At 30.8% G+C, this 26,522-nt stretch overlaps 5 protein-coding genes across 14 annotated transcripts; 2 read left to right on the forward strand and 3 right to left on the reverse strand.

Moving 5' to 3' along the window:
* Positions 1–114: 114 nt before the first annotated feature.
* On the forward strand, positions 115–3,398 carry LOC139994065 (annexin B11). 2 transcript variants are annotated; one of them, XM_072016357.1, is made up of 9 exons: positions 115–451; positions 532–590; positions 788–1,357; positions 1,484–1,660; positions 1,750–1,954; positions 2,038–2,190; positions 2,261–2,434; positions 2,512–2,693; positions 2,762–3,398. In XM_072016357.1, the coding sequence occupies exons 2-9, from the start codon at positions 573–575 to the stop codon at positions 2,810–2,812; spliced, it is 1,530 nt and encodes a 509-aa protein (XP_071872458.1). In that variant the 5' UTR covers positions 115–451; positions 532–572; the 3' UTR covers positions 2,813–3,398. The 2 variants fall into 2 exon arrangements, with proteins under 2 accessions (XP_071872458.1, XP_071872459.1); XM_072016358.1 differs by lacking the exon at positions 788–1,357.
* Alg10 (alpha-1,2-glucosyltransferase Alg10) lies at positions 3,390–5,455 on the reverse strand. Its single transcript, XM_072016360.1, has 4 exons — positions 5,028–5,455; positions 4,487–4,829; positions 4,274–4,413; positions 3,390–4,193 (listed from the first exon to the last, which is right to left on the reverse strand). Exons 1-4 carry the CDS (start codon positions 5,205–5,207, stop codon positions 3,456–3,458), a joined length of 1,401 nt encoding a protein of 466 aa, XP_071872461.1. The 5' UTR covers positions 5,208–5,455; the 3' UTR covers positions 3,390–3,455.
* A 1,318-nt stretch (positions 5,456–6,773) lies between these two features.
* On the reverse strand, positions 6,774–13,905 carry Art4 (arginine methyltransferase 4). Of its 3 annotated transcripts, none has more exons than XM_072016356.1 (8): positions 13,514–13,905; positions 12,780–12,920; positions 12,202–12,696; positions 11,852–12,118; positions 11,548–11,770; positions 11,165–11,451; positions 10,939–11,075; positions 6,774–6,970 (listed from the first exon to the last, which is right to left on the reverse strand). In XM_072016356.1, the coding sequence occupies exons 1-8, from the start codon at positions 13,644–13,646 to the stop codon at positions 6,956–6,958; spliced, it is 1,698 nt and encodes a 565-aa protein (XP_071872457.1). In that variant the 5' UTR covers positions 13,647–13,905; the 3' UTR covers positions 6,774–6,955. The 3 variants fall into 3 exon arrangements, with proteins under 3 accessions (XP_071872457.1, XP_071872455.1, XP_071872456.1); XM_072016354.1 differs by lacking the exon at positions 6,774–6,970 and adding an exon at positions 7,039–10,730; XM_072016355.1 differs by lacking the exon at positions 6,774–6,970 and adding an exon at positions 7,039–10,712 and having other exon boundaries at positions 13,514–13,904.
* A 587-nt stretch (positions 13,906–14,492) lies between these two features.
* On the forward strand, positions 14,493–21,549 carry LOC139994073 (putative RNA-binding protein Alsin2). Of its 6 annotated transcripts, none has more exons than XM_072016371.1 (6): positions 18,005–18,062; positions 18,142–18,225; positions 19,172–19,220; positions 19,824–19,922; positions 20,038–20,774; positions 20,950–21,549. In XM_072016371.1, exons 4-6 carry the CDS (start codon positions 19,827–19,829, stop codon positions 21,026–21,028), a joined length of 912 nt encoding a protein of 303 aa, XP_071872472.1. In that variant the 5' UTR covers positions 18,005–18,062; positions 18,142–18,225; positions 19,172–19,220; positions 19,824–19,826; the 3' UTR covers positions 21,029–21,549. The 6 variants fall into 6 exon arrangements, with proteins under 6 accessions (XP_071872469.1, XP_071872472.1, XP_071872474.1 ...); XM_072016369.1 differs by lacking the exon at positions 18,005–18,062 and adding an exon at positions 18,886–19,020 and having other exon boundaries at positions 18,138–18,225; XM_072016368.1 differs by lacking the exons at positions 18,005–18,062; positions 18,142–18,225; positions 19,172–19,220 and adding exons at positions 14,493–14,706; positions 14,881–14,975.
* Positions 16,161–26,511, reverse strand: Pli (E3 ubiquitin-protein ligase pellino). Of its 2 annotated transcripts, XM_072016361.1 has the most exons (9): positions 26,064–26,511; positions 24,383–24,561; positions 23,515–23,697; positions 23,203–23,434; positions 22,929–23,129; positions 22,563–22,850; positions 22,155–22,486; positions 21,939–22,066; positions 16,161–18,223 (listed from the first exon to the last, which is right to left on the reverse strand). In XM_072016361.1, exons 2-8 carry the CDS (start codon positions 24,415–24,417, stop codon positions 21,940–21,942), a joined length of 1,398 nt encoding a protein of 465 aa, XP_071872462.1. In that variant the 5' UTR covers positions 24,418–24,561; positions 26,064–26,511; the 3' UTR covers positions 16,161–18,223; position 21,939. The 2 variants fall into 2 exon arrangements, with proteins under 2 accessions (XP_071872462.1, XP_071872463.1); XM_072016362.1 differs by lacking the exons at positions 16,161–18,223; positions 24,383–24,561 and having other exon boundaries at positions 21,706–22,066; positions 26,064–26,509.
* Between the last annotated feature and the right edge of the window lie 11 nt (positions 26,512–26,522).

Consider the following 26,522-nt stretch of genomic DNA (forward strand, 5'->3'; position numbering starts at 1 on the left):
GAATTTTACGCGCCTAAACCACACATGCGTACTTCGATCATGGCATTTCCGTCTAACTCGTTGTCGCTACGTCAACTCGATGTGACGTCAGTAACTGGTAAACGATTGCTTTTTATCCTTTTCCACTGATCCCATGACTGTATATACGTACTTGCATTGTACGTATACCTTCCGATGAAACATCATTTCTCGTGAATTCGGATTTGTAACATCTGCTTAGGTTCCAAGTCCCGTTACTAACACGTCACAAAAATAAAATCTCCCGATACTTATAGAGTACGACGATTCTACGAAACCTTAAGCAGTTCTAAACCGTTTTCGTGCAACAGAAATAACTTCGATATAAGCTTGAAGATATACGATTTGTTTGTCATTGTTTCATAACAAGTGCGTCTTTACTGGGCGTTTCCAATCTTACAGTTTACTTTTTTCATCTGTTATTTACCCTTAGGTTTGTTAATGATTACAATTAGATTAACATCGAAACACCACGATTTTTATTTAATTGGAATAATAATTATATAATTACAGATTTTTGTGCCTAGTGATCATTTTGCAAGAAATCAACTAAGATGAGTTACGGTTATCAAGTGAGTATTTACTTTTTCTTACTATTACAGATACTTCTTACATCTTTTTTTTTTTAATATGTTTTTATTCACATATCTTTGTACGACGTAAAAACACATCTAAATAACACGAAATAGTATGAAATATTTACAATCAGAAAAGAAATGAACATGAAAGTGTGATTGTATTATTTTTTATTTACACCTTGCTATCAAAGGGACCACCAGTGATTCAGTTTCCTGGCCATGCACCACCACCAACATCATTTGGGGCTCCACCTGGTACACCCTCTGCCCCCGGTGCTCTGCCTTATCCTCAAAGTGGCAACATAGGTTTTACAAGTTCTGCTCCTATGTCTTTTGGTATGCCACAACCTTATTCTCCATATCCTGTGCAACCTAGTCATCCTATGTCAAACCAATGTCCTCCTTCAGCACCAGGAGCTCCTGTTCAACAAATACCTTTACCTATGCCACAATCCTCTTCCCCTTACCCAACCCAACAAATGCAGCAACCATATCCAGGACAACCTTCTATATATCCGCAACAACAAAATTATAATATGTATCCAAATCTTCGGAATGCACCAGATGCAAAAGAATGTTTTAATATACCTTCTCCTTATACCTCTGCTTCCAATACTCACTCAAATAATTCAAGTTCCTATCAAGGCGGAAGCTATCCTGGGGGGCAGGGTACAGGATATTATTCTCCGCACACAGGTAGATCTACTCCCTATCAACCTACCCCAGCCCCAGCCCCCCGGAGAAATCAGTTTACGCCTAAGGTGAGACTAATAGAAGATGTCTAAAAGCCTACATTGCTCAAAGAATGATTTAATATACAAAACATATACTTTAATCATTGTTTCTCCAATGAAAATATTAAGTATGACCGTTGGTTTATGTTACAGCTGTCCCCTACAGTTGTACCATACAACGATTTTGATGCCAGAGCAGATGCAGAAGTCTTAAGGAAAGCAATGAAGGGTTTTGGGACAGATGAAAAAGCTATTATTCATGTGCTTGCCAATCGTAGTAATCTGCAACGCCAAGAAATTGCAGTCCAGTTCAAAACCTTATATGGAAAGGTAAGAACGTTAAAATTTAATTATAGGCTATAAAAAGACTAATATACATATATATATTATTTTAAATTAATTCAAATTTTCTTTAATAGGATCTTATAAAAGACTTGAAATCTGAATTGTCGGGCAACTTCGAAAGATTAGTTCTTGCTATGATGATGCCGTTACCGCAATTTTATGCCAAAGAATTACATGACGCAATGGCGGGTATCGGTACCGACGAATGTGTCCTCATAGAAGTATTGTGTACTATGTCCAATCACGAGATTCGCGTGATTAAACAAGCTTACGAAGCGAGTAAGTCCCACTCGATATAATTTTTTTTAGAATTACAAGTTTCTTTATTGAAGAATCACAATCATTTCTCTTTTACTGTTTAGTGTATGGAAGAACATTAGAGGATGATCTAAGAGATGATACTTCCGGGAATTTCAAGCGGTTAATGGTATCGTTATGTTGTGCCAACAGAGATGAGTCATTCGATGTAGATCACGCAGCCGCTATAGAAGATGCCAAAGAACTTCTCAGAGCTGGTATGTAATGTTATAAATAACGTTATAACGTTATCAATATATGGTATTTGCACTTTCCTTTTCTTTTAAGGTGAACTCCGTTTCGGAACTGATGAATCAACATTTAATGCGGTATTGGTTCAAAGAAATGTTCCACAATTGAAACAGGTATTCCAAGAATATGAAAATATTACGGGACATGCTATTGAAGATGCAATCGAAAACGAATTCTCGGGTGATATCAAAAAAGGTCTTCTAGCCATCGGTATGTAAATAATATATTATGTTTTACTATAGTCTTGATTGAAACGGTATATTGATATTGAATTAATTCCACCACAGTGAAATGCGTCAAAAACAGAGCCGGTTTCTTTGCTGAACAATTATACAAAAGCATGAAAGGTCTTGGTACAGATGATGATCGTTTAATCAGGCTGGTTGTTACACGTTGCGAAGTGGACATGGGAGAAATCAAAGAAACATTCAGACAGCTATATAATGAATCGCTAGAAGAATTTATATCCGTTAGTATATTCAACAGAAAAATGCAACAAAATTAACTGATTAAGTCTAATGACTATGTTTTTTACAGGGTGATTGTTCCGGACATTACAAGAAATGTCTTTTAGCACTTGTTTCTTAAAACTATATTAACAAAAAATGTGAGATTATATCTCATCGCATTTAATGGCCAATTTATCGAATATTAATGTCTATATATTTATTTATTTACTTGTTATTCACTTAATGTGTTACAAATGATTTACGCTTTCATATTGATATATTTCTAAGAAACGAAAAAAAGATTATAAGAATCTACATACAATACAGAAAACACGAAATTTTATAAGCTTTACCTCAAATCTGGAATTGTTATATTTCCACTCATTGAATCTCAATTATTGTTAAGCATTATTGTTAAATATTGTAAAAGTATTCTACGAGTAAAAATTTATGAGAAAAGTGTTAAAAAAGAAAAAGTATTAATGACTTATAAAAATTATATAAAAGGTGAATATTAAAATGTATTATTATATGATGTATTTTTCTATTTTATATATATATACAAGATATATATATATATATGCTATATACAAACGCGTAAGCATGTTTATTATATTATATTCTTATCTACAATATATTGTATAGAAACTCTCCTAAATAAATATGAATTTAAAAGGTATTGTAAGAATTATATAGGATGGAAATAAATACATAAATTTTGGAAATTTTAGAATTTATTAAACAAATAACAAGTTTGTAGTCATAAAATTTCATCCTTTAATTTACCAAGAAATTCTTTGAGGATAAGGCTGATCATTCCAATAGAAAACTTTATTGACAAAGATATAGAATTGTAAAAAGTTTACTATAATTACAGTTATTGATTCTGCAATAATTTGCCACTTCTTTGGTTCCTTAACAAGGAACCGATAAAGTATATATGGAATAATAAAGTAACGTGGTTCTATTAGTAACTGAGGAATAAGTACTACAGAAATCATAATGATGTAATTAATTTGTGTCATAAATCTTAAATGTTTAAGTCCGTGAAACATTGTATATAAAGTGAATGAGTATATTGGCACCAAAAGATATTTAAATTGTTTATATCTTCCCATTAACCTATTCCAAAAATAAAATACATAATGTCTATTATCAGCCAACATATATGGGTGTACAAGAGTATTAAAATGAACAATTATAGTTAAAAGAATCCAGATACAGCTTGCAAACACCCAGTGTTTACTAATAAACTTTAAGTAATCTTTCCAGTAAATAATCATGTGTGGCCATAAAAAGCAAAATAGAAAAGTAGAAAAATATAACAATTGAGAAATATGAACAGTGGGAACATGAGCTGTTTTATCTCCAACTACAATTGCTTTGTTCCATACAACAAAAGCAATAAACATAAAACATACTACAACGTATGGGAACAATTGTACACCCAACTGAACGATGAACTTTATAAATAACTTCCATCCATGACATGTTTCTTGCATTATTTTTTCCCATAACAACTAAAAAGCACATTTAATGTAAATTTTAAATATACAAAATATTCAACTTTTGACAAATATTTCAACAATAATTTACTCACTCTTAAATACATTATTGAAGTATACTGTTCATGTGAAATTGGTTTGTGCATTTTATGATCTAATAAATCAAATAAATGTTCCATAGTAATAAATACGATCCAAATAATATTTGTCTGTCGAATTAACACAGACAAAAAACCTGCATGATATAAACGATAACTGCTACTTTTGAAATTCAATATATCTTGTAATTCATTGGTTTTTATACATACCTACTAAAGCTGCCATTTTAAATTTTTTATATAAATGTAACAATAACATTAGTAATGTTGCATTAACTGATGCAACATCTGTATAATATAAAAAATGCCAAAAAAATAACGGTGGGAAAAACATAATGTTACAAGCCACATTAAATTTCATCCAATCATTCCATCTTTGCGTCCAATGAGTTATTGAAATTTGTTTAATTATTCTGTGAGCAAGATAGAGATTCAGAAATGTTCCAAACAAATTTATGCATCTCATATAAAAAATAGTACAGAGTTTTAAGGGTGATAATATCAGAGTTGCAATTAGGTATAGCCCAGGTAAAGTGGTAATTTTAGGATCCCACTGAAAATAACATCCCTCAAATGTAGTTCAACGAAATAACTAAATATATTTTATTTTATTTTCAGTAATATATCTCATAAAGGTAGTTCAATAAAATTAAATTTTTAGTTTGAAAATAATTTATTCCTTCAATAACCAGAAAAACTGTAATAATTTGTTATGAAAAATAGAGATTAATTACAAATAATTGAAACATACCTGTGTAAAATTGCCAGCGCAATATCGCAAAGTCTGAGGTACATGAAAAACCTCATCAATGAAATAATAAGGTTGTACATGGTTCAAATAAATAAATAATTGTGTAATACATAAAAAAATTAACGACATCAAAACTTTTTGTACATATTGAATGTCTTTAGGTAAGATTTGGTTCATCATTTCATTGATAAAATGAAATCAAATAAAAATTAAATGTGATTATAATTCACAAATGATAAAAAATAAAACCATTTATAACACATTGACCACTAACAATTTACTTAATTAATCACACTTAATTAATGACATTCATTTATTACGATGATCATTTCATTCATACATATTATTAAATAACATCGTATTGTCAAACAACTGTAACGTTTTCACCGTGAAGTAAACGTTGTATCAATATTTTCAAATCAGCGAGTTGATATATCGATTCACAGAAACTACGATTTGAGAAAAAGGCGGGAAAACAAAGGAGTTTAAAAAATTATGTATTTATTTCAATAACATAAAATTTTAAAATGTTAAGAATAGAAGAATAAGTTGTCACGCGACATTTGGAAATGAATTTCACAATGATATTGAAGTAAATAAGTTTATTTTAACTTAATCTCAGATTTAGGGTGAAATGATCTGAGCAATCTTGTTTTCCGTTTATCTGTAGAAACGTTGGCAGAATACAAATATTAATATTTTACAAATAAGTAGATTGCAAATACTAGGCAAATTTGTTCTAATACGTTACGCTTCTTACTTAGATATTGTGCTTACTTCCTATCTTGTTCAATCAAAAAAATGTTAAAAGACGAGTATATTATATATAGTCGAGAACAAATATTTAATGTTCGCTCGTTTACTGTACTTTTGTTTAGAGATATGTTATACAGGAATTAAGAATCAATTATCAACACACCAATCCTTACAAATACTTGCAATGCAATAAATAGATTTTTAAATTAAAATAATATATATATATAATAATACAGACAAAATTTCAAGTAATTTTACGAATTTTCAGAATCATGAAATGTTCAAATAGAATTAAAAGCGAATATATAATTCACTCTGACGTTGAATGTTTCTATTAAATGTATCAATAAAAATCGATTAGGTCGAATTATGTATCGTGTTCACTTATTGAAATTGAATTTCTTCGTCAGTTCTCGAATGATCGTTTTGTGTATAATTTCTTCTTGATGTATCGTTAGATGGAGCTTACAAAGGCGATGATGTATTAGTATAACATATATCAACGTTCAGTTTGTTTCTATTCTATTTGATGATTTCCTGGCCGTTCGGGGAAATCAATTCACACCGTACATATCGAACTTTATGGCATTTTTTACCTGAGAATAATTACAGGATAAATTGTCAATGCACTAAATATAAAGTAATCGAAGTTTTGTTGAAGTACAATGCACGTGTGTGTAAGCAGATTTTTTCCTTGCGACTGTCGTATATGTAAAACATGATTCTTTTATACATATATAGACATTATACATAAAAAAGACATAGGCAAACTGTATATATCACGAGTGTGTATGCATACACGAATTTATATGTATGCACTGTACAAAGCTGAGCATTTCATTTTTATTGGAATTCTACTGTCGTCTAATTTCTTAAGTAAAAAGTGTGCATACTTATCAATCTCTTTTTACTTCTCTTTTCGTTTGCTTAATCAGTTTACGGTAAACAAAGCATAATGTGGATTATAAGTTATATGTTTAAAACAATCGCTTGTGGAACAAAAACTTATGTCACCTTTGAGCTTATGTACAATTACCTATTCTTATCTAATTATAATAAATTCTAAATGAATAATGATAATTTACGTGTCTTTAAATTAAGCCTATAATTTAAATATAATTTAAAAAGCCATTTTTCTGATATCCGAGAATGAAAATTTCGATACATGTACTTTAAGATTTCGATATCTGGAATGGATAAAAAATTTCGATTAATTATGAGATAAATACTTCGCAATAATATTGAAATCAGGGTGTTTCGGTTATTGTAAAAAATTTTAATATAGAAAAAAGGATCGAAACCGAGTTACAAAATTTTTATAATTAAATAAATCACTCTTCGGTTTGGCCACTCAAAAGAAAATGGAAAAATGTTTAATCCATTAGCAACAGGAAATATTTAACAAATATAATTTTATAATGTCACTGAATGTCAATCTATAAAATTTAATGCCTTATAAATTATGGATTAATTAAAACAAATAATTTATGTCAAATTTTAAAACTATACTTCCTGGTGCAAATCGATTAATACTTAATACTTTCTACACCACCTAATAACTCTTCATTTATCACACATTACAAGAGAATTAGAAAACAATATCAGAAATGACATTATTGAGTAATAAATCTTTTGTAGTACGCAAACATTTTGTCATTGCTATCCAAACTAATACGTGTACATTTTCTTTACTTGCAAATATTTCGTATCTAGATGAAAGCAATTAATTAAGCTCAATATTATGAAGAGTAAATGGGAAGAACTTATTCTTTTTTCTCTTCCACACGTAACCATAATTTTCCGAAATTCGAGCGCACAATTGAAAAGTGGCAGAAAATGTATAAAAACAGTATCCTTCAAACTTACTTGGCTACCTGAGATATTTTGTATCTTTCAGTCGTTAAAAATTTTCTAAAATGGAATAATAAAAAAAGAGAAAAAAGACGGCAAAGGAAAAAAAAAAGAAAGAACATACGCTTGAAAGTACACGCGCTAACACTGAAAGCAATATCTAGAAAAATATCAAAAAAGGTATATGCTTAGTTTTACTCAATCTTTTGTCTCTCCTATTGAAACTTAAAACACACGGTAACTAATACTTTTGTACGCGTTCGATTCTAAATATTGCTTTTAATGTTTCCAACTTTTTTTTGTTTTTTTCTCTGAAAGAGAAAGAGTGAAAGAGAAATAGAGAAAGAACGAGATTGGAAGAGGCATGTTCATGTTTTATATAGAGTAACGAATTGTATAATGTTATCAGCACTTGTGGAATGCCTGCAGTCAATGTGATCTCAAATATTAAATACATACACTAAAAAAATTATATGCTCCGTTACGTACAACTACAACCACTCCTTAAACAAACATCAAAGAATACTAGCAAATTATTTACACATCTAGCATTATATCGTCAATAAGGGAAACCCTTTGTAAGAGTGACAATAAATCAGTAAAATAAGCGTTAAAATAAACATTTATATCATACACATCAAATCCGAAAAATTTAATCTGCAAGACCATAAGTTGGTCTTAAACCAAACGATTCTCTTCTTTGTGAGAGCAACGTATACCTAACTGGTACATTAAGTTTGAAAGTACTTTCCAAGATATATAGGACTGATATATTAAAAGCAAAAACAAATATCTTAAAATGAAAAGCAAGTTTGTGCAAATAGCAACTAAAGAGCACTCCTTAGGAACTAATGAGACTTAAGCGTTATTACCGAGATCTGAATATAATCAATTTGTAAAAATTAAGAGTATCATATGTACAATTATATTATGAATAGATAATCTTCGAATAATACAATTTAGGATCACCAAAATATATAAAATGAAACTGTGACAATGAATACAGAAATATGTAAAAAATAACAAGAACCTAAAAAAATATAATACTTTTTATACATGTTTATATGTTCTTCAGGTTTTGTTAAAAATAAAAACGAAAGATTTTATAACTCTGCATCATTAAACTGTAGCAAAGAAAAATGTAAAAATCGCATTGACATCACTACGCGTGATTATTCCATTTCTACAAATATCACAAAGATACCTTATTATCAGAAGATTATCTGAATCTTTAATTTAGAAATATATCTTTACTCATTCAATTAAATAAGTCGTTCGTCACTTCGAGACTATAAAAAAAATGTTTCCCTACTTTTATTATATACCGCGTAACAAAATTTGTTAAGATTGAAAAATGAAACAAATGGATCTTGTTTAATGTATGCTTTTTATAGAAATAGACAAAATAGGTATACTGAGAAACAAGTAAAAGAAAAATAAACCTATTTAAATAAACAAGATTTTGTTTCGTTATTGTTTATATAATTATTATTTCATAAATTTATGAATATTAGAATATTATAAGTCATATTTTACTAAAACAACAAAATCCACTTCTTTCCAATTTACAACAAAGGAAAATTTAGCTACTCAATGAAATGAGTAATCAATATGAGACATATGGGGACGACATACGTAGAATTCTACTATAATAGAAGTACACTAAAAGTATAGAATTAATCCTATTGACCGAAGGCCGATATGTAATACAAATGTCACAAATTTGAAATTGTGCCTATACATGCTATTCTAGTATCTGTACATTGCAATAATACAATACAGTAAATCAGCTACATACGAATCGCAACATAATTTATCGTCATTTTATTGGAATATGTTCTTCTTTCTCTTATTGTTAGTGAAAATTATATCATCGGGTCGATCGATTTACGTAATTAATTATATACAATTTCTCTGTTCTTTTCTAAGTTATAAATAATTAACGAAAGTATTACGTACTAAAAAATAAAAAATAACAGTTCAGAAATTAAATGAAATTATGGTGGACGTAACCATACGGAATTTTTCATATTCGATATATTTTTTTCCTTTTTTTTTCGTTTTCAATAGAGGAAAAGTATAAGAAGGATTCATTGAATATAACCACTTCGAAAATAAAATCGATATAAATAACAGGCAATGCCACAGAGTGCTCCATATCGTATCCCTAACGAATTATTGCTTTTTGCACTTTTCGAAATATTCGGAACGTTATTACGCTATATATACCTAAACATTGTGTAAAAATCGCTTAAGATCGAAACTCAATCAAACCTGTATACACAGTAGAGTTTTAATCGTTAGATGCACGGTTAATCCGATACTGAAACCTTTTTGAAAAAGTGTACATCGAAGGAAATGGGGGGGAAAAGATTGCAACTAGCAAAGATTACTCCCGTTGCTTTCGTTAATTTGATTTTGATGTACAATCGATGTTGTATCAGGATCCCGTAAAATAGTTGTCGCGTGGAACATTACGCTTTAGTAAACTGTATTGTCGTTAAAAAATATTATTTTCTTGGGTACATTTGGCAAGCATGCACTTCTCGATCTGGAAGATCAAACCTTCAAGGGATTTCAATTAAATAAAGGCTAATTGGAAATTAATGACAACTACGAGAGGACGGTTCGCACTCTCCTCCAACGTGCTTCCCATTGTGACTTATTTCTTCTAACGCTCCATCCAAATCCAAAACCAGAACCAATGATGACTTTATTGAAGTAAGCGAAGTTGTTGCTGCTGCTGCCACTAACGTGACCAACGTTCGTATTAAGATTGGCCAAGTTAACCGCGTTTAAGATACGAACAGCAGATGAGAGTCGTAATTTGCTTGCTGGAGAACTAAACACCAACTTGCGGCTCTGTTTATTGTTGTTGCTGATATCTCCGCTACTGCTAGAGCTATGGCGATCACTTAATTGTTTTGCCGAATGAGAATATTCGGTGCAAAATGATTTAGCCATTGATCATTGTCGATACGTTTGAGATGATATGCCATTACCAGGTGTCACATAATCTCCAATCATCAAGCTGGGATTCACTGGATAATGTGAAGTATTGCCAAGGACCAGCGATTGCTGGAAATTAACACCAAGCTGTAGCGCGAAAGACACGCAGGCAGGCGTACACTTTAGTATCCTTTTGCTTTAGATTTATAAATCGAGTATTTAGCGAGCTATTGTTCGGTGCAGATGTTTACACATATTGAATATGAGTACGGAGCATATAAATGTCTTAGTACACTTAGTACCACATTTTGGCAGTAGCTCGCTCGAAATCTACTTCACATACTTTTACACTTACCGTAGCGGGAGATGTAAACATATTTGGAGTGATTCCACCACCTATTAACTGTGCTGCTTGTGTACTCGTCGCTGTACCCCCCACTCGTCCCCGCCCTGTACTCGAAATCGAACCGGGATGAATATTTGGTTGGCCTCCTAGATTACAATCACACAAATAACAATTATATTATGTTCTTAAAATAAAAAGCCATTTTTACAATCATTTTTTTTTTTTTTTTGTTTACCTATTGCAAGCAAATTACTGGGATTTACTGCCGCGGTCGCATCCATAGAAACTTCGCCTAAACCATTCACAGACATTCCATTAACCATGTTTACCGCTTGTCTGGCACCTTGTGCATCTAAAGTAGTCCAATAGGACTCGCTAGGAGACGTATTATTTAAACCAGGTGGAGGTTGTGCAGCTGCTCCTGTGTATCTGAAGTACGGATTTTTCAAATCTAAAGTATTACTACTACTTTCCATATTCGTCCCTTCTAGTTTCAGTTCTATTGTTACGTCGTACGATTGTCTGAAACATAGTTTTATACGAAATTACGCATACATTCTATATTAAAAAGAACATTCTCAAACTTTAAAGGCCATCATTATAATTATATTATTTCACCTTTTATTCGCAATAAGAATGACTTTCCCAGACAACAGTTGACCGCTTTTACAAAACAAAGGATTTTCCAAAAGACAACGAACTTGATACCAATGAGTAAGAGGTTCTGTGGGAGCTGTGCTTAACCAAACCTGTTGCGTTGATCCAATAAATGCAACATCAAACCAAAATGCGAGACCATGACAAGTACCACTTTCCAATATGTGAAAATCCACATCAATTTCTAAACAATATATAAAATGATATAATATGTTGACTGTTAAATACTTTGATTGCAAAAATCATACATGATCTACAAATTCACCTATTTTATGTAAATCAGTCTCATTAGCAGTTTGAAAATCTACAATGTGTCTGATAGATTTAGCCATACAAATTCTTATATCAAAGGTATCAACTATTGGCTGTCTAAAGTATTCTTTGATCGCATTATTTCGCATCGCTGAGAGATCTACACCATGAAAACATGTTTGGTACCAAAAGTTAGCTTTATTAAATTGCTCCATATAAAGATTTTCATCGGAAAAAGGTGCAATGTGAAGATCACCTCGAGAGGGGAACATTCTTCCACCTGTGAAATGATTATTTTATTATTTCTACTATAACAATTATTGAAAATAGATTGGAACAAGAGAACAGTTAAATGACATTTACCTGGAACTAACCACTTTTTTGCATGAAGATACGTTTCAAGCATTCTTTCATTGTATAACATATAACCCATGGGTTCACTCACTATGCAGTCTACTCTTTCTGGTAAATCAATTTCTTCTATTTTACCAGCAATGACAATAATCTTGTCTGACAAATTATTAGCAGCAACTAACAGTTCTGCATGATTTGCCATATTACTTGCTTCTACTGCATATACTTTTTTTGCACCAGCTTGTACTGCAAAAAATGATAATATTCCAGAACCTGCACCTACATCTAACACAACTTTATCTTTAAAATCAGACAGATTTCCCAGGATTGCTCGCTGGTATGTACTAGTCCTAATGTAATCTTGCATCATATTTTGTTGCTGAGATAGGTAACCATAAAATTGAAAATATTGCATAGCTGATGATTCTTCAGTCCTTTCATTAAACGCAGAAACACCTTTGCCATTCTTTAATTTCAATATTTGTGAATGAAAATTTCTAAAATCTAGGAAAACATACCATCTTTAGTGTGATATAAGAAATTAAATTAAACAATACAATTTAAATTATGACTATTTGTTAGCTCACCGGTTTCACTGACGAATGTTATAAGTAAGCTATCAGTATCAAGTGTGAATACATAACTTCTAGATGAAACTCTAGAACATTCTGTACTAGGAGTTACTGGAAATTCCAATAGTGTTGTTTTATCTCTACCAGTTGATTCTCCTATTATGAAACAATAAAAAGAACATAAAAAGTTGCCTTTCACATTCATAAAATAACTTACAATCATCTGCAATTTTTATTATCAATATTCTCCTTTTATATAAAAAATTTCCTACAATAAAATAAACTCATTAATTGATAATAATTAAAAGGGGATATTTAAAAACATCAAACGAATACAAAGAGATTATCAAGTATGCACCTTGTCTCTCTCAGAAAATAATGGAAACACAATATTTTAAATATTTCAAATGTTTAAAAAAGAGACTATTGAAATCTATTTATTATCATTTAATATAAATGAAAATTATATTTATGTAGCAGAACAATCACATCGTAAATACAAATTCTATTGAATTAAACGGATACTTAACGAAAGATAAGTATCCTATATTTTGTCAATCTTTTTGTATGATAAATTAGAAAAGTCTTTAAGAAAAATTCGATGATTATGACGTATATTAGTAGTAGTCATTAAGTTTTAATTAAAAAAAAAAAGGGACTATATACGATCATTTAAGTATGGTTATGTTGTCTACTTTATAACGACGCTAACATAATTTATAATTGATTATTTATCAGTGAACCAGTACCTGCAAGGAACTCAACACTGAGACCTTGTGGATCATAATTGATATTAAGCGTGACCGGCTTGTTAAATTTTGCTGTTGACTGTCCATTGTTTGACAAAGTCGATACTGTCACCGCGCGAAACACCTTCGCCATTTTTAGACACCGCGTGCGTATTGTACGCTGCAGTTCCGCAAATCAGTTTTATCGTGCTTGTCGTCTATTCTAACGTCGTTATTCGAAAAATTATCAGTGAAAAGAATATAGTGTGCGATCTCGCTTCTTCTTATACAAATCACACAAACAATATAACCGGATCTTGATTGAAATAGCAATTTTTCACGTTCGTAGACTGAACCATCGACTAACCACCCCCGGCGCGTTTTACACACGCGCAGTAGGGTTACTAGTGCACTGAATATATGTATAGCAGTTAATTGAACTCCCTAGATTTACAATGACCATAGATGTTCGTTCCGGAGGCTAATGAAATGCGTTTCTCTTGCGCCGACGCAACTTTATATATAATTGCATCTTCCGTATCATATTTTTTTTTTATTATATTTTCGTATTTTATCTAGAATTTAAGGTATATCAGACGTGAATTTTTTCTAAATTTGGTAATATTTTTCTTTATAATTTATACTGTTCGTTTATTTATATAGCTTTTTATAATTGTGGATTATTAAGTGTATTTTTTTTTAAGGAAATTCGGAAAATTTGTTGATCTATTACCAACTTAAAGCCATATAGAGAAATATTTCAGAAAGACATTGGAAATGTAGAAAATATAGATAATTTTAAAAAGGTTTATATCAAATATTAACAACTCCGTATATTGTCTTACTTTTATTATATATTAAATCGATGGCTAAATTATGGAATTGTTATTAACGGGACTACCAATCAAATACAGTTTCTGAATGTGAATATAAGATCTGAAACGTTATTGGTTACTGACTTATGCTCGGAAGTTTTATATATTGTCTAGAACGACCTGTGCGAATCACACGTACACGATTAGTAGTGTTCGTACGATATTCTGATCGATAAGTACGAGTTGGACAATAACTCGAATCTCGAAGGCTGGCGGCGTGGCTGATTGCTCTCCCCCATTTTTGACAGTGCATTTTAGATATTGTACTTTCATAAAAAATGACTGCTCATGATCAAATGCGTGCTATGCTTGATCAGTTAATGGGAACTGGACGAAATGGTACGTATTATTGATTCAGAAATGGAATTTGACTATCCTTCGTATAACACTATTATTTACAATTATCTGAAATCTCGTACAAAAATACAAGATGGTGGCTTACACCTTTTACCATTACATGTACACTCATCTGTTTATGAGACTTGATTACTAACAAATATATCACTATTTTAGGAGAAAATAACAAATTTCAAGTGAAATACTCCGATCCAAAGGTCTGCAAGAGCTTTTTGCTGGCATGCTGCCCACACGAAATCCTATCATCAACAGTGAGTTTACTTGAATTATTACATATTGAATATCGATGACATACCATTGGCACTTCTGCTCTACAATAGAGCATTATCGTATCTCTCTTTTGATACGTCTTTGCATTAATATGAAAGCAATCAGACATCGGTATATATTGATGTCACAGTTAGTTATTTCATCATTATATTTGTATTTTTTCAGTGTCTTCTGATTACATGATTTAATTGCTTTCACTTTATTAATAAACTCATTTGCCTTCCTTTTGAGCTTCTTTTTTATACATTGTAAAACATTAATATATTTTCAACACTCACATGTAACATTGCTTTAATATAATTTTCAAAAGCTATAAAAATTCAACGATTAAATTATATATATTTTCAATGTATAAAGAACATTTGCTTTTTTTTCTTATATTGATATAAAGTGAAAGTAATACATAACAAAGATGATTACAGATGCAGTTGTTACATTAATATCATTTAATTTGCATACCTGTAACTTATAATAGCATTAGGTATGTGTTTTATATGAGTTATGATTCATATAAGATGTGTTTTTAGTATGATATAAATGATAACATATATAATGTCAATGACAATATATAAATTATAAGAAAAACTGTATATTTCTTATATAAAACTTTAATAGTGCTACCATTTAGAGTTAATATTACATTTAACTTGAATAAAAAAAGTTTACTAAAGAAAAGCTATAGCAAAATTGTAGCTTTATATAATTAAGCAAACATTTATATTTTGCTATAAGATGTTCAAGTAAAACATGGTAGTTATTATTATAAGAGCACAAAACATAATGTTTCATATATTTAATGCATTATAAGCAATTATATATACCATAGACATGCATACATGTGTACACATAAATGAGTTCTATATTTTCAATATTCACTATTCAATATTGATATAATCAAATATTATAAATCATTTCATTGCTCCTATGCATTATTTATTTCATTTCATTTGAATCATCAAAATAATATATGTTATATCCATATTTATATCTAATATTTGCATATATTTTGGATCGTGTAACTATAATAATTTTTAATATTGATATTATTTATCATAATTAAGTTTTATGTACACATTATGTCAAGTTTTTCAATGATGAACGGTTACTTATCTTATTTAGACAATTGAAAAAAGTGAAGCGTTTCTTATTTTAATAATATATTAAACTGTTTTATATTCAACATATATTTTCATTGACAAATCTCTCTTCATATATTATCATATGGTAGTTTTTATATAGTTTTGAATATCATAAAAAAATCATTCAAAGTACATATATTGTGAATCATACCATTTTTAATCTGTGCCAATTGGTCGGATCGATTTTACACATTATATCAAATAATTGAACAACACAAGTCAATCTTATGGCATACAAATAATAGGATAACATTTGTGTGATACACTCGGAGAATTGATTCCGATCAATTCACACCAGATAGGCGTTGAAGTGCAACACGGGGCAGCAACTTATGATAAATAAGGAGAAGCCTTTCAGATTCCCCAGAAAAGGAAAGAAGTGAGATGCAGAACTTTTAATATCTAGTTTGGAATATTTATGGTTGAAATCATCGACAATCTACTTTTTATCAATTTTATTAATTTTATCAATATATGAAATATCATGTCATGATGTAATATAGTATTTTTAATTGTAAATAAAAATTAGTATTTGCTCAAAATAATATTAAGAATACTCTAAAAGTTTTTAAATTCATTTTACTTCTTTTCTTCATGAAACTTAGAAATTAAAACGACATTTAGTCTAGTGGCCCCGTATAATCGCGGAACGTATCTACATGCAGGAAATCGCGAACGTATGACGTCTACAGTTACAGTGAGAACATGATTATCCGTACGACAAGCGTAATACCGATCATATTAGTACTGCTTCGCGCATTTCTTTGTCATCTTGTGCGAATTGGTCTAAAGGGTGTTTGTTAAAAGAAAAATTAAAAATTCAGCTTTTTTCGATTCTATATGCGCCCAACTACTTGCAATAAGGCGACATTATGAATATTTTTTCATGTATTAAATATTCATGCGAATTTTTTTAGAAAAATAAAATCTTAACAAATAAACTGCATTTATGTGATGATTCGAATAGATTGCACATTTTTTAAAGTGACATTGAAAATGTTTTTAGTAACTGGTATATCATAATATCACATTTCTTTATAGAAAACTTTATAGAAACTTTTACCCATTTTAAAAATTCTTTCTCACTAAAATGTAAAAAATGCGTTTTATATAAAGCATATATATTAAATGCTTATAGTCTATAGTATCATTTGGCTGGAAATGATTGAATTTCTTTTTAATTCATATTTGTTTTTTTTTTTTTATTTTGTTAAATAATTCGATCTAAAAATAAAAAGGAAAAAAGTATATTTTATTTTGTGTTTAAGAAATTGAACCGCTGAAAAGTACTGTAGCATGTTGAGGGATGATAAAAGGAGACTTACAACCTAGCATTCGGTGCTTAGGGTGGCGTCTCTTATCGCAGTTAGCAAGCACCCTTGTATATGTCTTACGCTCAGGTTTATTACGGTAAAATTAAAAATAGCTACGTAAGATACAAAAAATAACAATAAATAAAACGAAGTATTTAAAGACTGATTTGAAAATACAAAAAAGAGTATTATATGAATGAAATTGTTAAGAAAGAAAAAAATACGAAATACTTCTGGCAAATACTCGCGAGAATGATGAATATACAAGTTCACTAATGTCAATGTACCTACAGTTCTATTTCCAGAGTCTCTGGAAAAAGCAATTCCAATCAGATCCATTGTACAATATTGTTGCGAGTATTGTCCGCTCATATGTCGTGTTGTACTTGTCGCTCTCACATGCGCGTTACTGTAAGTACTGAAAAAGCGAAGAGGACGTACGTATTACAATTCTACAATTTGATTATCTCTTTAACATAATTCAAGTACTAGGTATATTAATTTGATTAATGATACATAAAGGCGGGCGGTTACCTCAGCCCCTCTACCGGTCAACGGTGGCGAGGCTGAGTGTCGAATATTAATTCCGAGACCCCAAAAGGCCAGTGTAAAGTTGGTGAGTAGCGCCATGCTGATTCTCATGAGACGATGTCTTATTGTCGCTTCTTACTAATAATGCCGTTTACGGCAGGTAGAAATCAAGTTTACTTTGAAAGTATGTGTGAAAATCGTATTCATCCTCGGAGATATAGTGGGTTCAGGAAATGAAGCAGTGATCTGTAAGTAAAAAGAAAGAAAAAGATTTTTAAAAGGAAAGGAAAAAAATAAAAATGGATGCGAATTGCCAAGAACACTAAATTTTTTACGAATTCGAGTCTCGGAATTGTAAATGTTTTTTTTTTTTTTTTCTTTTAATAAATTTTCAATCAATTTAAAATGCAATGAAACTTCGATTGGCCGTTTTATGAAAATTCACTATGTTATTCGAAATATTTATCGATTAATTATTCGATTTGTGAAACATATTATAATATTGATTTTTCTTTTCTACGAAGAAAAGAATATTATTGTTTTTTTTATAAACGATTAATTTAAAGATTTACGTAAAAGTTATTTAGAGAAATGTTCGATCGAGATTTCATTGTATGTTAGTCTTGTGATGTTTGACATCAGATATACTATAACTCTTCTTTTCATTTATTCATTTCAAACGTATGTACCATTAGGGAGATTTATGTACAATCAAACTATTATCAAAACTAATTTTAATGCGTACTATCGTAACGCGCACCTTTCGGTTGATATACATACGCAGTTAACTTTAAATCTCCGTTTTATTTGAAAACGACAATAACAGTAATAAAATGAGATACTAAAATCAAAGGGAAAATGGTGCATTAATTGTTAATGATCAAACATTTATTTTGGCAATTTGCAAGATAATAAAGTCATCGGTGAGAAAAAAAGAGAGTGAAAAGTGGCATGAACAGTGAGCGAGAGGGAGAGAGTCATTTATTTAGGGGAAACTATACAGCACGGCAGTTTTGTTAGAAAAATTTTCTTCAGCATTGGATGTACGTATTGAACTCGTTTTCTAAATCGTCTAGAATTGATTCACATATCGCAATTTCGTGTTCTACCGTAAATAGTATAATAAACCTATTAGGTTGTAAGTTGTTTCATAGACCATTGAACATATGAACTTAAGGTGTGTGCTGATTGTAGCTTCATTGCCATCGCATTGTCGTGTCAGGCGGAGAGGTGTTGCCACTCTGTAAGTGAACATAACAAAATATTTATCTGTAAATTGAACTGCATTTTTACTTTAAAATTTCTGTGAATCAAAAAAATAAATAATGATAATATCGATTGAATGTAAGCGTATATACGTGTATGTATATAAGAATAAATAAATATGTATTAGTATGTTTATTTATTCGATAAAAATATATATACAAATATATATAATTACTTTGTAAGCGCGTATGTCTATACCGGAAGTGTACATTTGTACACTTTGTCTACAATTTGTAAGTTCTCGTAAAAAAAAGAATAATAAAGAACATCCTTGGACCGTATTTTTCTGGATAATTAGGGTCTTTAACTTCTATCGTTGTTGCGTTTTAAATTATTTAGTTGGCTATCGATTTATCCAGTTCGGTTTTCTATTTACGGAACAGCCAGTTGAGAAACCTTGTTCTTGTCGTAATATAATCTTTCATAAAACAAGTCGGGAGGGACTATATGTGTATATATGCGTATATATATATGTGTATATACATATATATATATATATGTATATATTAAATACATCCAATAAGGCTTCTTAGGATCGAATGTAATAATAAACTAATATCGAATGATTTGTAAATCGCAGCGCATGGACCTGGGAGAATGCCCCCAGATTCACGACTTGGCCTTACGGGCTGACTATGAAGCTGCACAAAAGAAAAAGGACCATTTCTACGACATTGATGTAAGTTCTATTCTTTTCTGTTATCAAATTTTTAAGTTGAATAGAAAATTTACTTTTACTTACGCTGTATAGCCTATTTTGTAATTGAATTTTTTCTCTTATTGTACGTTTCAAGGCTATGGAACATTTACAAAATTTTATCGCCGATTGCGATCGTCGTACAGAACAAGCAAAACAACGACTCGCGGAAACGCAGGAAGAGCTTAGCGCCGAAGTGGCAGCGAAAGCAAATAACGTTCATGTACTCGCAGAAGAAATCGGCAAAAAATTGGCAAAAGCTGAGCAGCTTGGCGAAGAAGGCTTTGTCGAAGAATCGATGAAACTTATGGGTGAGATTGACGAGCTACGAAAGAAGAAGAACGAGGCTGAACAAGAATATCGAAACAGTATGCCAGCATCCAGCTATCAACAACAAAAGCTAAGAGTCTGCGAAGTCTGCAGCGCGTATCTTGGAATTCATGATAACGATCGCCGATTAGCGGATCATTTCGGTGGCAAATTACATCTGGGCTTCATCAAGATCCGTGAGAAATTGGCAGAGCTTCAAAAAACTGTGGAAGAAAGACGTAAAGAAAAAAGAGAATCGTTGTTAGATAGACGCAGAGACAGAGATAGAGATGACCGCGACAGAGATCGAGACAGTCGACGTGGAGGATTGGGTTATAGAGACAAAGATCGAGATCGTGATCGTGATCGTGATCGTGATCGAGATCGTGATCGTGACCGTGACAGAGACCGTGACCGCGACCGCGACCGCGATCGTGATCGTGATCGTGACAGAGATCGAGATCGCGAACGCAGAGATAGAGATAGGAGAAAGTCTCGCTCACGAAGTCGCAGTCGTGGAAAAAGGTTGGTTACAGTTGAGTGAGAACTAGCATGTAATTTAACAATTTTTAACAATTTCTCTAGCGTAAAAACTAGATGGTATAAGTTTTTGTTCTTACGGAGTTGAATCTGTAAACAAATAAAATATAATTAGTGCTTACGTTACGATTATTGAAGATAATTGTTTGATTTGTTTCAGATCGAAACGTTCACGCAGTAGTAGCCGTAGCCGTCGATCCCGTTCTCGTCGTAGTGGGTCCAATGATCGGAAAAGATAAAACTAATTACCATTTTTAATTATGCTCAATCATTTTTTTCCTCGTATGAATTCTCACGTGCTTACTTATGCACATTACGTATAAAGAGAAAGAAAAAAAAAAAAAGAAAACAGAATCGCATTTGTTGAACATCATTTTTTCAATAGAGATTTTTCCTGGATAATACAAACTAAGATTTATACATTGTCCGTCACAATTTACTCAAAACACCAATATTTCGAAATATCTTTGTGTAAAACTAAACATATTTACCTGTCAATGTAAAAACAGGAATAAATTTATTAGATATTAATATACTAATATACTTACTCTATTTGATCTTGATATATTGATTATACCTTTAAATCTAGTTACTATTTCGTGTAAATATGGATAGTTCAAGCGTAATTCTATAATATTTGAAAATGTTACATATTTATAATATGATTACACAATCTTATGTGAATATTATACGAGCATAAAGAATGAAGATATGTTCAAAAATATATACGTTTAAATAATTATTGATTTAAATACTACAACCATGCATTTTCTCATAACCTTACATTTCACCAGATGAAAAATTCAAATCATATAAGAAAACAGAAGTTTTGGTTTTAAAACAGTAGCTACAAAATTAAATTAAGAAATTATTAAATTAAGAAATTCCACGATATATAAAAAATATATGTAATTAATACTGTTTAAGAAGGGATATTTATTTTAAGAGCCATTTACATAGTAAGTATTGCAGAGCTATCTGTACATACAAAAGTTTTGCTTAAATTTATTTTTGTGGGAAGAAGATAGAACTTTGTCAATATATATATTCGTATTAAGATTATTTACATTTTATTAATTTCAATAGTCCTTGCATTTTATAAGAAGTTAATAGTTTCTACACATACTCACGATCTTACAATAAACGAACCTCAATCTACATTATCTTGGAAAATCAGTTTTACGTATCCTGGTGTTCCTTCAAGAGGGACTGCGCAAAACGGACAAATTGCAATATAACCATTTGTACCATGTGGAATTGCAACTTTTTCCCAATATCTGTAACACGATACAATTTTACATACTATAAATATATATCGTTAAACAAATGAAAACCCACAAGTATTATAATATACTTAATACTAACTTGACAGTTTTTTCTGTAGCCATATGTCCACAAGGCCTAAATGCATAAGTAGGCGGGCCACAATCCACATAAAATGCAGGTTCTATTCCCATAGAAAGTTTAACTACTGAACCGGCTACTAGACACATTGGACACCGTCTAGTGGCTTTGTCTTTTTCTTGACCCCAATCATGGAGACCTTGTACATGTCCACATTTCAAATAGACGTATGGTTGCTGTTGTGCTGAATCTGCAGCTGCTTTACGTGGTATAACTAATGTATTTAAACCAACGGGGCATTGTGGTCTTCCGGCATTTATAGCATCAACTAGTTCTTCTAAATTATGCTTTGTCTGTGTAAAACATATTTTATATTTTCGATCTGTAGTCTTCATACGAATGTAAGGATTATAAATTATTTGCACTTACTGGTGACTTTGCCAGACCTTCCGCTGATCTCCAAAGTAACGTGGCACCGCAAAGGTCGATCAAAGTTCCATCTTGCAGAATATTGTTCTCATCTTCTACGACATTTCCTTTTTGTTGGGCACTTCGACTTTCCCTTAACGAGAAAACTCCTCCACCTACGCTGACTTCTCTCCAAAAACCACACTGTGCTTCACCACCACAAAACTGACCCCGCGGATGCATTATTAAAACGCCATTTGTTGTGAGCCCATCAATCTCACGATTTTCTTGCCACTTTGTTGCTTTTTCCTGAAACAATCAATTTTTGTGTTTTTCTTATAATCCCATCGAAACCAGTATTTGTATACGGTATAGAAGGAAACTTACCCCTAAAAAGATATTTCTTGAACTATCAAAACCTGCAGCATATATTCTAGCGATTCTAGGATCCGATCGATCGGCGAGAATTCGACAGGCAAACCTGCTAATTGTACTTTGAGCAACGCGTCCTTCGTTCGAACCGTCACTACCGCCTGCACATGTGTCCATAACAACAAAATCAATAGGAGATTCGGAAGAACGTCCAACCTATATTTATAAATGCATCGATGTAAATGACAATATCCCAATATTTAGAAGAATTAAACAATATTAAACTTACCTGAAACATATCAGTTCCTTCATCTTCGGTATACTCCACGATAACGGCTTGTGTTCGAGAAAGAGTATACGATATCGAATGTTGTTTTGTATTAAGAATAGCTTGTGAACTATGAGGTGTTTTAACGATGTAATGTTTACTGCGTTTCACGCCATTTGGTACAGGTCTTTTAAACAAAACGAACTTACTTCTTCTTCTTCCTCTATCCCCCGGTGGAAGGAATCCATTGTAACTAAAAAATATTTAATTATCTTATACTTTCGTACATTAATATTTCCATTCAAATGTAAGAGACAAAAATTAGCTTCTTACCCAAGAATAACTAATTCTCCATATTTTATCAGCTGTTTTGGTTTTTCATGGCGATAACTGTGGGACCTATGAGGATTAGCATGTGTATGATTGTGATTATGTTTGCTGCGTGGACTGTGAGGTGCGCCAACTGTTTCTCCTTCTTCCACAAGTAATGGACTTTCACTGCTACCACCGTCAGATCTGAAATAAATGTAATGTAATAATTAATAGCAAAACTAGTAACTGACATTATTTTTATGATAGTTATTGATATAACGCTACAAGTAATAATTTTATTTTAAAATTGAGAAATATTTGAGGAAAGAAGGAATGATTAATATTTCTGCCACCTTTGCCTTTTTTCTTTCTTACAATATTGTATAGTGTAATATAATGTTTATGTTCCTTACACATTGTATCACTGTTGATATTTCTAAGCCTAGTATTAAATATAGATGTTTTTATAAATATTTTCATAGGTTCAAAACATTTTTATGGTGTGGAAGTATCTAGTTTTGTTTTTATTTGCTTATACTTTTTATGTTAGAAAATATACAGTCATTATGTATAAAAATGGACAAATAAATTAATTGCTCCATATATTTTAACACATTATAAGTAGTTTATAGCTTTAAGGTGGATGTCAGTAACATAAGTGCTAAAATTCAGAAAATAAACCTGTTATTTTTGAAATGATAGAAATAACAGTATTTTGTAATTCATTTTAAAAATCACAAGGGGAAAACCTTCCTAAGAAGGATTACATAATTTGAATTACAAAAAGAAAGATTTGAAAATTAATATAAAGATAGAATATAAGTCACCTATTTGTAGATCTCTGTTTTTTCTTGTCCTACAGTATGTAATACGTAAACCACTTACTTACCGCGAAGGGCATGGAATACGTTTAGTTACTGGCATCCTCCTTTGAGTAAAATTAACAGATTACTACTTCCACTGTACTTCAAAAGATACTCATAAGGACAGACAGTCTTAAGTATCTTTGCAAAGTTGAGCAAACATGAGCAAGTGCAACATGGGATGCTGTGAATTGGTAATTATAATCTGCAATAAGAAACATTCAGTGTAATAATAATTGCTATACTATCGTATAGTTTAGCATTCTCCTAGATTTAATAAAAGTTTCAACCAATCTAGTTACTTCTTTGATTAAGAGAAGATAAAAAATCCAATAATAGTAGAAAACTGAGAAAGGATTTGTTATCCTGGTATAATAAATTGGTATATTGGAATATTATATTATATTATATTACATTATGCAAACATTAATTTATTATTTTACTAATTACACATAACTGTAACATTATACATTGATATTGCTTTGTAGGAAAAACTGTCTGTTCCTATACATGATATATCATACAGTATGGCCAAGATATTTTCTAAGATAGATTTGTTCATAAAAAAATATATCCTTGTGTTAAAATTTACTTATAACATATTTATTTAAATTAGAACAGCAGATATTACAAGTAAGAAATAAAAAATACATTATATCTTCTGAGGAAAATATATTACCAATATGAGACTGTTTAATTGATATAGTTATTCTTGATTTCATCTGATTGTATTGGTCAAAGAGTTGATTCTTTTATCTTATCTATATATTCATTTTTATCAAAATATTGCACCTATCAATTGCATTGATATAAACAAGTATATATATTACATTAAACATTAATATAACTGAGAATTGATGCATGCATACTTATTCAAATAACATTTATTTAAATGATACGTGCTTCTCATTTAAATAAATTAAATATCGTTTTCTTTAAGGAATATTTAATTACAGTATTTCTATGTCATTAAATCTTAAATCTAAATACTTCTAATTTATTTCATATCACTATAGAAATATACAAACATTCAATAATGTATTTACATTTTTGTGCTTATTTTAAGTATTTCTAATTTGATTTTATATAAATCATAAACATAGTATTACAACCATTATATAAATGCTAAGGCATCCTTAATACCATCATTTTCCATCACACACACTTGTGTATATTTTTCCTTGGAGAAAATAATAAAACGCTTTTTGTAAAATATAAAAATATTTATTGTATATTCAATCGTCATTTCAAATAAAATGTTTTCATTAAACGAAGAATATATATCTGCCAATTCATTTATCCTTCGTTTTCACGATATAAACGTCTTATATACAATCGTCTATGGCACATAAATTGATAATAAACAAAAAAAATTTCGTTTTAATTTTACATTATACTTAACATTGTAACCTATGAAAAAATATTAAGAACGAATATTAAACTCTAGCAATAGATTTCAATCTTTGGAAAAATATTATTTGGCTGGCATTCTATAAGTTACATTTAAAACTAATAATAATAATAATATATATGTAGGTAAATGTTTATTTGGTCGAACAGCGAACTAAAAACATTGGAAAAAAATCTACCGATTTGGAACATAGAAAAAGAAAGGAAGTAATATCGAGCACGAATGGATCGTAAGGGAATCACAATGTACAAACAACTTTAATTAACCTAGGCATCCAGAAACGATGGTCTATTTACCGTATCACCATGCTGAGCTCTGCGTTCAGAAACGATTATCGCCGCACGTTCGAAACACGCAACAACAGTCAACCGATCGTTTGCACAAAAACTAACGAAGTATAAAAATCATTTGTCCACTGTTATGCCTTAATTTAATTTTCCATTTCTAGATTACACTGTTACTATGTTCATGATATTCGAATAGTATCGCGCTGATGATCCTCTTATTCATGATTACGGCACACACGGATTCACGGACCAATATTATCGGGATAAAATCACCCTAACTAAGAAAAATTCTATGAATAAATATTCGACGATAAACGAGACACCGATATTTTTTCCCCCCGATAATCGTTAGACGCACCGATTATTCGTAAGTACCTCGCATAAACTATACCAGACTATACTCATCGAACAATCACGACACCGATCACGACACGACCGAAAGATATACGAGTGGAAGGCGTTATAGCC

The sequence above is a fragment of the Bombus fervidus genome, chromosome 14 (genome assembly GCF_041682495.2).
Source record: "Bombus fervidus isolate BK054 chromosome 14, iyBomFerv1, whole genome shotgun sequence".
In the NCBI taxonomy this organism is placed as follows: Eukaryota; Metazoa; Arthropoda; class Insecta; order Hymenoptera; family Apidae; genus Bombus; species Bombus fervidus.

Coding starts and splice junctions, on each gene's coding strand:
- LOC139994065 (XM_072016357.1), top strand. Junction 2,191..2,260: donor CAAAGAACTTCTCAGAGCTG/GTATGTAATGTT, acceptor TTTTCTTTTAAG/GTGAACTCCGTTTCGGAACT. Junction 2,694..2,761: donor CGCTAGAAGAATTTATATCC/GTTAGTATATTC, acceptor TGTTTTTTACAG/GGTGATTGTTCCGGACATTA.
- Alg10 (XM_072016360.1), bottom strand. CDS start 5,207: ATGATGAACCAAATCTTACCTAAAGACATTCAATATGTACAAAAAGTT. Junction 4,414..4,486: donor TAAAATGGCAGCTTTAGTAG/GTATGTATAAAA, acceptor TATATCATGCAG/GTTTTTTGTCTGTGTTAATT. Junction 4,194..4,273: donor CTTCAATAATGTATTTAAGA/GTGAGTAAATTA, acceptor TGTGCTTTTTAG/TTGTTATGGGAAAAAATAAT.
- Art4 (XM_072016354.1), bottom strand. CDS start 13,646: ATGGCGAAGGTGTTTCGCGCGGTGACAGTATCGACTTTGTCAAACAAT. Junction 11,771..11,851: donor GACTGATTTACATAAAATAG/GTGAATTTGTAG, acceptor TATATTGTTTAG/AAATTGATGTGGATTTTCAC. Junction 10,731..10,938: donor TGTTTACATCTCCCGCTACG/GTAAGTGTAAAA, acceptor TTCGCGCTACAG/CTTGGTGTTAATTTCCAGCA.
- LOC139994073 (XM_072016368.1), top strand. CDS start 14,646: ATGACTGCTCATGATCAAATGCGTGCTATGCTTGATCAGTTAATGGGA. Junction 14,707..14,880: donor AATGGGAACTGGACGAAATG/GTACGTATTATT, acceptor TCACTATTTTAG/GAGAAAATAACAAATTTCAA. Junction 20,775..20,949: donor AGTCGCAGTCGTGGAAAAAG/GTTGGTTACAGT, acceptor GATTTGTTTCAG/ATCGAAACGTTCACGCAGTA.
- Pli (XM_072016361.1), bottom strand. CDS start 24,417: ATGCCAGTAACTAAACGTATTCCATGCCCTTCGCG. Junction 22,851..22,928: donor CAAGAAATATCTTTTTAGGG/GTAAGTTTCCTT, acceptor TGATTGTTTCAG/GAAAAAGCAACAAAGTGGCA. Junction 22,067..22,154: donor GCTACAGAAAAAACTGTCAA/GTTAGTATTAAG, acceptor ATCGTGTTACAG/ATATTGGGAAAAAGTTGCAA.